The sequence below is a fragment of the Diadema antillarum genome, unplaced genomic scaffold, assembly GCF_040938485.1.
Source record: "Diadema antillarum isolate AM-2024a unplaced genomic scaffold, OU_Dant_1.0 scf00000151, whole genome shotgun sequence".
NCBI classification, from domain to species: Eukaryota; Metazoa; Echinodermata; class Echinoidea; order Diadematoida; family Diadematidae; genus Diadema; species Diadema antillarum.
Window position 1 is genome coordinate 2088358 of NW_027271040.1, and position 12188 is coordinate 2100545.

A 12188-nucleotide genomic window follows, 5' to 3' on the forward strand; every position below is an offset into this window, starting at 1 on the left:
CCACATTTTGAGTGGTATTAACCCATCTCCTTTAGGAACTTGTTGGTTCCTGTACAAAGTCTCTGAGAACTTCAAGTTTGTGGGGATTAGGTCAAAGACGTTTCATGCTTCCTTCACCTTGTATGGTGGGACATAAAGATGCACCGGATATATTTACACTCTATTAAAGGGTGTGTACAGTTCTGGTTGAGGTGCAGATTTAGCTTTTAACGTTTTGTGAGATATTCAGAAACCACTCTATGAGATGTGAAAGAGCATGCAGTTCTAAGGGGTATCAAAAGTTTATTCGATGAAAATCGGTTTTGAAATGGCTGAGATATCCAAAAACAAGGTGAAACAAAGAGATACTAATAAAGTTGGGGCATGTCGCCTTTTATTATTAGCACTTTTGTGGATATCTCAGCCATTTGAAAACCAATTTTCATCAAATAAATGTTGAATCCTTCTTAAAATTACATGCTTTTTCATATTTCATAAGAGGCTTTTCATTATCTCAGTTCGGAATGTTCAAAACATGAATCCTTACCTCAACCAGTACTGTACAGTCCCTTTAACACAGAGTTTTATATCTGGCAAAAGCTTCAGATACAAAGTAGTGATAATACTTACCTGTAGTAATAATGATAAGTTAAGTTCATGTGTGGCTAGAAACCCACTAAATGAATATAAAAAGTAACATTTACCATGATGCGTGTCTGTGTGTGTATATGTGCCAGCGGATGTGTGAGACATTGCGTGTTTAATAATCAAATTAATGAACATGTGTACACAGGACTTTGTGTCATTGTTGAGCTGTGAAGTAGACACCATGTTTGCCCGAGAGCTCTTAAATACATTTGCATTGTACCAGGCTAAACATTACTGCTGCAGCAGACTTGGCAAACAGCCTTAGTGAAACGCAAGGTCGCACCTTCCTTACCATCTATGGTGTTTGTAAATAGCCCCATTGTGAAGGAAATGTTTGAACAAGGATGAACCCTTTTGGTTGTGCGCATCAGAGCAAGAGTCAGACAATGTAGAAGCCCCATTTAGAGCGTACATTTCTTGTAACTGCAGGCCCAATGAGACTGCGCCAGTTTGTAAACATCCATTCGCTCAAATTGGGATCAGAAATTATTTGTAATCAGAGACCTGATTCTTTGTGAATTCCTATGTTCCTAACACAAGCAGATGCTCGTCTTTTGTTTGTTTGTTTTTTTCTTCTGCTTCTTCTCCTTTTTTGGGCTGCTACATTTCTCTGCAGCAAATGTGTAAAATGACATTTTCTGTGGGGGAAGCAATGCAGGAGAGCTTGTGATAGTGACCTCATGATCAAAGTTCTATGACCCAGGCAGTCAGTTTGAAGTGCTATAGGTGTTTGATAGTCTACTACCAGCCATTACAAAAGTCTTGTGACATTTTGTAATTCATCCTGATACATTGTATTTTGCCAATTTATTCTGGAATGTTAAGTTGTAAATTTTCAAAAAGTGAAATGATTACTTTTGGAGTATAAAACCTCTGCCTCACTTGACTCTAACCAACTCTGCAAGATTCAAAGTTTGTGGAATGAATGAATATGAGAACGATTAAAAAACACTCTTGATACCAGTGATTGCTTTTGGGCCTTCAAAGATCCCTACATTAGATTCATCAAAGCAACATGTATCATGATTTTGGATACATATTACATCGACTGCATATTACAGACTGTTTGATCTTCGTGATATGAGTGTTCATGTGTGTGTACAATGTATTTCAACTGATAGAATGACCTTATAAAGCTTTTGAAGATTTGTTGCAAGTCCCATTCTGCAGATATCTGGTAACCTTCTGTATAATCTGAGATTCTGTGTGATCAGTTGGTGGAAATTCCAAAATTTCATGCTCTCTGTTCAATGCATGAAAAAAAAATATTTCACAGATTCTCGATCAGGAGGAAGAACAGGGAGTGGTACTTGAAAGAAATCCAAAGTTTAATTCTTCAATATTACAAATTATTCATATCATGAACAAAATGTCTGTATTTAAATGTAAACCAAATGATTTTTGTCACACCAGTTAAATATGAAGGTTGGTTATTTAAAACTCTAATTTTTTTGTAACAATTACAAGAAGCTCCAATTTTTGTGTCGTGATACAATATATTATCTTTCCCGAAGTTATAAAGGTTTTCTATGTCAAGAATGCAACTTCTCTAGCTGTTGAAAATTGTGAATTCAAAATTGAGTTACATGCAACTCTTAGGAGCATGTCCATACATGTGTACATGAAGAGGAAGGACATGTTTGCTGTTATATGAAAACGATTATAAGAAAAAAAACAACACACCACATACTATACAAATGGCTGCTAATCATGAAAACTTCAGAACTGATTGTACAGGCTGCATAATATTTATTGTGAAGATGGTGTGACTTGATAGTCCCACGTATAGGCCTAGATGCTTGCAGGAACCGGAATGCTGGAAAATTCATTTCCCTGTAACCAGTGTACAACAATTATCTTTTCCTCGGCAGGTGTGTAGGATAGGTCATGGCAGTAACAACAACCAAATGCCTGGTTTGGAGCTCCTCTGCCTGCCGCACGGAACGAGATTCCGACAGGACATCCTGGAACGGTCAGTGAATGGATTCAACTCTTATAGACTTAATATTAAGTTCATATCTCTGAGAGCACAGCCAAGACTTCCTTGCAAAACCAAATATCAGAAAGAGGAAGTAAAAAACAAGGAACAAAACATGGGCTCCTTGTAGTTTTAAATCATACCTTCTGTCTGCATACTGTGTGATGTTTGTTTTATTTGATTGTTTTCACTCATATTCACTGTATTGCAGTTATTAACTTTTTGTATCAAGGCTTTCTGGGTTGAGAATAGGAGTGGCCAGGTTCTTTTTAAAATAAACTGGATAAATAAGAAAATGAATAAAAGCAGTAATAGCAATCTGTTTGCAATGATAAAGGCCTTGTAATGGTCAAAATTTCACTGGTAAGTTTTCCCATGGTCGGTGTATTGTATATCAAGTCAATTAATAGATTCTCCCCTATTAAAAGTAAATAGATAAAAGCAGTAATTGCAGTCAATTTGCAATGATGAAGGCCTTGTGATGGTCAGAATTTTCACTGGAAGTTTTCCCATGGTCTGTGTATTGTATCAAGTCAATTATTAGATTCTCCCCTAAGTAGGTAGATAAAGGCAGTAATAACAGTCAATTTGTAATGATGAAGGCCTTGTAATGGTTGGAATTTTCACTGGAAGTTTTCCCATGGTTTGTGTATTGTTATCAAGTCAACTCTTGGATTCTCCCCTCTCTTAATAGCACTATAGGTATCACTTTGTATGCAGTGTTCTACAGCCAAGGCATCTATGTGTTAAAATCCATGGGCTGTCCTCGACAAATTCTCCTCCCTTTTTTATGCCCATGAAAATTTTATAGGGTCTCGGTGTTAAAGTGGCCTTGCCCCAGAAAAAATGGTATTGGTAATAATGTGAGTAGATGAAGATCATCAAGCCCCAGAGTTAGTCTTACTTTCAGCCTGCTGGCTGATTCTGTGCCTTCTACATCATCAGTTTAGAGCTACTTTATAGAAGGGTCACAATAGCGTAGTGCAATTATCCATATACTCTTGATCAAAGATTGTGACCATGCCCAAGTCCTACACATTTAAAAAAAATATTATGATGCTTCAGAAGTAACAGACTGTTTTAATGTCTCTGAGCATATACCCCCTATTATTTGGATGCAGCAAATACAACAGTATATCATGCGAAACACTCAGTGAAAGTTTGAGGACAAGCGCTTGAAGATTTTTGAACTTTTGAAAGTTTTAGACAATTCCATGTGCTACCTTTTCTAGATGGGAGCTCTAAAACAATATTTGTGCTGTCACTGTAGAAAAATGATCATGCTGTTAGAATGAAAATATCAAAATCTCTGCAGATGTATGTTGGACAATGAACAAGCTTTGTAATCTTTCTTCTCCAGAAGTCATGGAGAATAATGTTTGCCTTATTAGGTTTCAGAAGAAAACATCAAGAGAATGTGTAATTTGCATGAAATTTGAAAATGTTTAGACTTTTCTAAAATGTTTTTACATTCTTCTCTTTTGAGTATTAATTATCTTTCTATATCTATCTAGAGTCAAAAGGGGCCTGAGCTTTCGATCCTAGCAGAATCTTCATCAGAGGCAAAATGACAAGCAAGATGGGAAAGCAATCTATCTATCTATCTACTCTATTTTTTTTGGGGGGGGGGGGTGGAGAGGGGAACTCCTCTTTAAAGTATGAAACAAACAAAGCAATCTACTAGAAAATGCAGCTAGCTTATCTTGATTCTTCAGGGGGTCAGCACTGTTTTTATGTTGTGGTCATCATTTCTCAAACATTACCTTGGTGATTTATTGGGTCAATGCTCGAGGGTGGAGCTTTTTTAGGGTGATGTTAAAACAATCATTGACTTCCTGGGCATTGCCTCCACAGAGAGGCAGGCTGGAGAGCAGTTATAGTTAAAGGGATGGTACAAGTATTGGTGGAAATGAAAATTGGGCTTTAACTTTTTCGCGAGATACCAAGAAAACGCTTATGAAATAGTACAGAGCATGCCATTTTAAGAGGAATTCAAAGTTTATTTGATGAAAATTGGGTTTAGAATAGCTGAAACATTGAAAAACCAAGTAAAACAAAATGATTGTAATAAAATGTGGGTCCCACACTTTATTAGGATCACTCTGTTTTGGATATGTCCGCCGTCTCAAAATCAATTTTCATCAAATAAACGTTGAAATCCTCATGGAATTACATGCTTTTTCATATTTCATAAGAGGTTTCTCACTATCTCACCAAAAAAAAAAAAAAACCTGAAGTTAAGTCTCAACCAAAACTATATGATCCCTTTACAGACCAGGTAGCATGGGGCTGGCCTGATGGAATTGATCTTCTTTTGCTACCCACTCCACACCATTACCCTCAAACTTCACTGATGTGTTCTACTGATATTACTGCATTTGCTCAATCTAGACATTTCATTCCCTTGAAGTTCACTGTAGGGAATTTTTGTTTACATGAATTTTCAGGTCTTAATGGCCAATGTTAGTAAATCAAGAGAATGTGGAAACTTTTTGGACTTCAGTAAACAAGGTAGCAACAGCGCTTCAAGTCTTTCTTTAGCCCCTGTGGGTTTATGCTACCAACTTCCCCATAGCTGTCTCACATGCAATGATATAGGTGATCTGTACACTACACATGCCCTTGCTGATGTGCATTGTTTGTATAATATTATCAGATCTTTGCCTGTTTTTGTTTCCTGGATGTGATTCATTATGATGCATGGCGCAAATGCTGAAACGATAACGCTGAAATTGATTTATGACCTTGTTTAGTAGGAAGTAGAATAATATGGTCCATTATGTGCAGTTTTAGTGTTCACATGCCGTGTCACGATACAGCCGCCTGAACATCCATTGTGAAGAAATAATTATTCCTTTCCTCATGATGATAACCTGTGACCTTCATGAAACCTGGCATAGATTCTGTTGAAATGCTGACTTCTTCATGAACCTCCCAGTCCAGCCAAATCTATCCAAGTTGTGAAGGAAAAAGGAGCGATGTTATGTCCTCATAAGTGGATTTGTCATGCACATAGCACATGTACATGTACACCTGTATGTACTGCATGATTCATCACAATGCAATGCATTTCATACTTCCAAGATTACCAGGCTCCCTGTAATAACAGCGTTGAAATCTTTAAAAAAAAATTATACTTGTGGGTCTTTTGTTGCGAAATTTTTTTCCGCTAAAACCCACCCAACCGTTGCGATGGTGAGAATTGTGTGGATTTACATGTCTTGTTTTTATCATTCATTTTTGTTCAGAAGGGAATTTTCAATGCTCTTTCTCTACAGTTTTACAAACTGACTTTTATTGTGAGCTGGAAGCATTTCGTTTAAATAAAAAAGAAAAGAAAATAAGATGACTCCAAAGTATTGTTAATTGAAGTATTCAGTAAAACGCCACTCTCGCTTCTTTGTGGCTTCTAAAGAATTCAATTTCTTTTATTGTTCTATGTGTACGTCAGCCAATTACGTCCTGTTACCTGAGACTTACATGGTGATTATGATGGAAAATAAAATTGGTTAGGTATCAAAGTAGTGCATATTGATTTCTCAAAGCCCTTGCTGATAATCAGCAATAAAAGTAATTGATGGAAGAAGTCTTGTTTTCTCTGCACAACTGAGAGTTAATGTGAATAAGTCTAAAATATGGTGGGTCATCCGTCTATCAGCAGAACTCAAAGTTACTGAAGATGGTATGTGATATGTTTTTCGAAGAAGTATTATTGCATGCATATAGAACAACTGCATATATATTGGTGTGATTTATCTTTCTTTTTGGATTATTATCATTTTTATTTGTTGCTATAGCTGTTTGATAATCAGTTTCAGAAAATATGTGTATATTTCATTTGTCGCCAGTCGGTGATCTTTTACCAAGCCCAACATTTTAGTTGCCTTCTTCTAGACTTCTGTGATATGAAAGGAGTTTAGTGTGCAATGATTTTTGGGGATGGTGTTACCAGCCTTCTATTTCTTTTGTGTCTGAGCAGGCCTGTAGGTTATAATGTAAATCCTTTCCCAAAGTGATGGCCATATCACAAATCTGTTCTATGATTTCTTTGATGTGGGGGAATCCTGGAGAATTTGAGATGTTGCCAAGGCACAGACATTGGAGATAATCACAGATTGAAATGGTCATTCCTTCGCCATTGTGGCATGTTGAATAAATCCCTTTTTTTATCAGTATTTTATTTCTATTCAATGTTATTTCCACATCTGATAAAAAGCTTGTAGGAAGAATATACAGACTTCACCATCATGGCATGTTGAATAAATCCATTTTTATCATCATTTTATCTTTATTATTTTATTTCATTCCATGTCTGAAAAAAAGCCTATACAAAAAATATATAATTTATACAAACCATGCCTAGAGCAAAGGAACAATATAGGAAAAAGATACTATAACATTTTGACAAAACACAACATGAAAACAAATATTTTTGATAGTATGTGGGGGGATCAGCATTGACCATTGGTCTTTCTGTGGCCAGTCACAAGATTTACAGCTAAACATGCTTACATGTACATTAATGCAATACAAAAATCTATAAAGGAAACCAGAAAAAATGAAAGGTACTAAGAATGTGAAAGTCTGTGTAGTGAGGTACATATACATTGAATGCAACTAAAGTTTTTTTTTCTCTCTCTCTGTTTGTTTTGTGTGTGCTACCAGACATAATTGCCTAAAGATGTTCTGCATGGCAACCCTTTTGACCTGTGATGACCTGGAGGTCAGAGTTCACGTGCTGCATCAGTGGCTCCAGCTCGCGGAGACGTTGCGGGGTTCCCTAGGCAACCTCTTCAGCTTCGCCACCATCATGGACGCCCTTGCTTCAAAGCAGGTATTTTCTCCCTCTCTCCTACAACGTGTAGTACCTTTCTCCTCTAATTTAAACCCTTTTCCAGTCCTCACTATTGTTTATTCTTGATTGTCAAACATCAGGCTTCGTATTTAAAAGTAAGCTGCACAAAAGTGCAGATTTTTCATCCATTTGATATTTTTTTTTATTAGGCAACTTAGTTCAGGAATTTCAGTTCAATATTTGAAATGTGCAATAGGAGTTTGATAATTATATGATAATCGCAGGGATGTTGATCAATATACATGCTTGTGTGAATTGTTGTGAGATATTGTCATGCGCTGTAAATCTGTATGTCCATTCTCTTTAATTATAGTTATCAAATCCATGAATTTTGTGTTAGTTTATCTTATGACTGTTCATGTCATCATGCGTACTTTATAAGCTTTCTGTACAATTTTTGTGAGGGTTTAATATTCGCAAATTTCGCAAATTACCTTTGGACAGTGAATTTAGCAACATGCGAAAATGTCGCCATGCACTTGGGAAATAGTGTGCACTAATATCATGATAATCTCGGTGTCAATTTGTGAAAATAACATCTTGCGAAAATGTCTGTATCCTCCTCATTCACGAATATATCTGTAAAATAAATAACAGCTTATACAGTATTTGATGCATTCATCCAATGTGACCTTTTTTTTTGCATGTTTTGTTTCCAGATTGTCTACCTGCGCAACACCTGGGACCTCCTACGCTCTCGCTTCACAAACACCGCGGTCAACTACGACACCAAGCTGCGGTCTCTGCTCAAGTCGCTGAACGCCGGTGAGAACGTGGTGCCCCTCACGAAGACCAGCCTCCCCCACATCCTGCCCATCATTCTACTCCTGGAGCGGGACTGGTCCTCGGCCCTGGACCGGGACTGGTCCCAGACGCCCACCAAGGAGGTCCTGGACTCGATTCCCAGCGGGGAACCCTGGGAAGAATCAGCTGCTTCCTACGGACTGGACATTTTGATTGGCCACTTACAGAACGCCCACATGCTTGCCCAGCAGACCAACTTGTACCGCATCAACGCCCACTCCAAGCTGGCCAAGCATCCACCAGAAGAGGGTGCCCTGGATATCTTCAGGGCTGAGCTGCACTTGCGGCTGCTGTGGGGGAGCCGTGCCACCACCGAGAACGCCACGGAGCGCTACACCCTGTTGGAACAGGTCCTGAGCATCATGGCTCAGAAACTGGAGTTCAGTCAAAACAGTGTGTGATGTTGCCACTTGGAGTTCCAGGAACAGCTATGTCGATATACAAAGCATGCAAATTTGGCTGTGCTGTGTGATTCATCGAGGTGTTCATATGTTTCTTTACAACACACTTTTTAGGATTTTTTCAGCCGTTTCAAATTTTGTAGCACTCTGACAGTGATGTCAAAAATCTTTCTTCATACGGTGTCGAGAATGTTTTAGTATAAGTTTGTATTCTTGCAGATGGGTCTCTTTCATGTTGATGGTTGGTCTGCCCAAAAATTCAGAGGTGGGTCAAAGGTTCTTTTGGAACAGCTTGCGACTCTGATGATCGTTTGAACGATCTGCCCAGTCTGCATGTATAGGATTCCACAGAGTGTCTTAGGCATGTTGATGGATTAGCAATAAGTTGGAAAAGATTTTTCTCTTACTTTCCAAGCGTGTTTGTTGGTTCTGGGCTGAACTAATCTCAAAATGCCAAGTGACAAAACCTTTGGCCGCATTGTACTGGTACTTTTCTTCACTTCAATAGTTACTATGCGGTATATTTTGTTCTGATTTCAAGCATATTTCTCTGTGTAAATGTATGTACAAAGAAATGACAAAGTATTCAGCTAAGAGTGGTCGAAATAAAGCATCCTATGCATGTAATATAGTGTACAAAGAAAAGAAATAAATTGGTTGAAAAAAAAGTCTTATGCCTAGGAAAGTACCATTGCATGCACTTGCTCATTTGCTATCACAGCTACAGCTTACAGTTCTTAAAGCTCTGCCCTATCCAAAGAGAAGGAAGAAGTAAGAGTTACATTACTCACTTTGCACTTAAAGCCATACACATTTCTCCAATGTTCTCGTTGTAGTGGAATTTTATTTATTTTTTTTTTATTTTATTTTGTGTGTGTGTGTGTGTGTGTGTGCATTTTTTTTCCTTCGTAGGGTAAATTTTAAAGGGATCGTATAGTTTTGGTTGAGACCTTATTTGAGGTTTCTAACATTTTTTGGTGAGATAATGAGAAACCTCTTATGACATATACTGAAAGAGCATGTAATTCTCTGAGGAATTCCAACGTTTATTTGATGAAAATTGGTTTTGAAATGGCTGAGATATCCAAAAAAGAGCTATTCTAATAAAGTGTGGGACCCACACTTTATTACGATCGCTTTGTTTTACTTTGTTTTTGGATGTTTCAGCCATTCCAAACCCGATTTTCATCAAATAAACTTTGAATTCCTCTTAAAATGGTATGCTCTGCACTATTTTATAAGTGTTTTCTTGGTATCTCGCCAAAAGTTAAAAGCCCAATTCTCATCTCCACCAATACTGTACCATCCCTTTACTAATGTGAGCTGATTAATTTCCAGCACCTCACATTCAGCGTAATAGTGAAGTTTGTAGTTGCTGCATCCAGTCAATTTGCATTACTGCTTCCCTGTGGGGAAAAAAACAAACAAACAAATATCATGAGATGTTCATCTGGGCCCTGTTGCATAAAACCCTTACCGCTGGACTTACCGCTCCTTTCTAGCGGTAAGTCTTCAAATTAGCGGTAAATTTTAGAATCCTTGATGCTGATTGGCTGTGATGCCTAATTTTGACGGTAGTTACCATTGAAATTCAATGGTAAGTTTTATGCAACGGGCCCCCATTCTCTGTGTCGAGTTGAATGAAAAGTGCATCCAAGCATCGTGTGTCCAGCAGAAGGGCATAAGTGCATATTTCGATGCAAAATTGGACTTTGGTAGACGAGTAGGTCAATCAAATTTTCAAAGCACTGGGTTCTGTTGCATAATGTTATTATAAGAACTGTCAACACTATAGGGACATTATACTCATCTGTTCAGTGTCAGTAGTGTAGAGGGTTGGTTTGTTTGCAAGTGGACATTGAAGCACTTGTTATTGCTGTACTCTGTAGGGGACTTTGAGTGTTTGTTGTAGTGTGGCTACCCAGTTCAAAACCCATTAAAAGTTGCAGATTAGGATTCTCCGTATGTATGCTATTTGGGTTGTCCGACTCAAATTTTTGAAGTTTGTCTTACATCTGGGAGAGAGTAGTCTTTTCTCACCCCTACTGTTGTAATTTGGCCGTTTAAACCTAACACTTAAACCTAAGCCAAAATCAAGATAGTAATAGTTTTTCTAGACTTTTTTTTTTTTTTTTAAATAGGGGCTGCCTTCACTTTAGAATAGAAGCAGAGTTTTTTTTTTTCAATACTGCTGCACAGTACGCCTGAGTGACCCTTATCTTTAACCCTTTCCATGCCACTGAGTTATTTGTACACAAATTTCATGCACAAAGCTATGGATAGGAAGTTAGTGTGGCACACAGAGGGTAAAATCCTAATTTCTCCCTTTTTAAATAAAAATAAACTTTTTGAATAGTTTAGGATGGTCCAATTCTCACAAGTTATGTTTATATCATTTCAAAGTGTAGAGCTTATTCTTTTTAACTTTGCGGACAAGTGGAAATTCATCTCGGCCTACTTTTTGTGTGTTTTGAGCTGGGCAGTCACAACTTTGTGACTGGTGCATGGCAACTAAAATCATGCCAGCAGTGGTTTTGAGAAGTTTGTATTTTGTGAATCCAGTAATCTAGAAACTGTAGGTTACTTCACAAGTGAGCTCCTGTTCATTTAGCTTGCTTGTATTTTTCTTATTTGTATGGAGCTTCAGCAATGTATTTGCTGTAATTAGAACACAGAATTCATTTATCTTGCCAAAGGTTTTTGCCCTCCCTGTTTAATATTTTGCTTTTCCTGTTTCTCTGAGGTATAGATGGTGCTGCTTTTTGTTTTTATAAAGAATTTGACTTGATATAACCATAACAGTTTTGTATTCAAAATTTAGATGTTGATTGATTATGACAGAAAATTGCATTTCCTTTGCATCTAGGTTTGCTGCAAAATGTAAAATTCCAGTTTGAGCGTGTTCAACTTGATGTGACCACATAATTTAATTCAAAGTTGCTGCGGTATTGGGGTTCGATTTTTACTTTATCGTTTTTAGGTGTTTGACAAGCTTTGACTGTTGTGTTTTATCCGTGTATGCTTAATCCTATTTCTGGTGGTGGACTGTGAGTTGTGTAAAGCGTGTCCATGCACCAATAGTGTAGGATGATGTTGCCTTGTTAAGGTTTTGTCAAAAATGATTATGTGATGACCCATGATTGCGAGTTTTCGGCAATCATTAAATTGATATTTCTCTGATGCAGTTTAAATGCTATTTTCCAAGTGTTTCTTACCCCGCTGTGTTCAGAGACCTTGTTGCTCCTGTATAATGTATATTGGCATTTCAGAGTGTGGGAGGGATTGGGGTTATGTCTGACTACATCGCCCTTGTATGTCAGAAGTACACTATGCTGATGTTACTGCTACATCTGTTAATCTCTACTATGTTTTGTATGTGAAGTGGGCCATGTCCATCTCGTACTGTGGTGTCTTTTTTTTCCCACTGATAAGCAAAGATCACTGAGAATTGACTACAAGTGAATAGGGCTTGCATAATTGTTACCCTCACTGAGGAAGGAGGTTATGTTTTTGTTGGTGTTGG

General features: G+C 37.6%; 1 protein-coding gene across 1 annotated transcript in view; it reads left to right on the top strand.

Moving 5' to 3' along the window:
- The window catches only part of LOC139721911 (breast cancer anti-estrogen resistance protein 3 homolog), a 61044-nt gene extending 51290 nt beyond the window's left edge, over positions 1-9754 (top strand). The window contains exons 7-9 of the mRNA XM_071633236.1: positions 2499-2599; positions 7271-7439; positions 8120-9754. Of these exons, the coding sequence (XP_071489337.1) occupies positions 2499-2599; positions 7271-7439; positions 8120-8665 (816 nt within the window). The 3' untranslated portion in view covers positions 8666-9754. The remainder of the gene's footprint in view (positions 1-2498; positions 2600-7270; positions 7440-8119) is intronic.
- The last annotated feature ends 2434 nt before the right edge of the window (positions 9755-12188 follow it).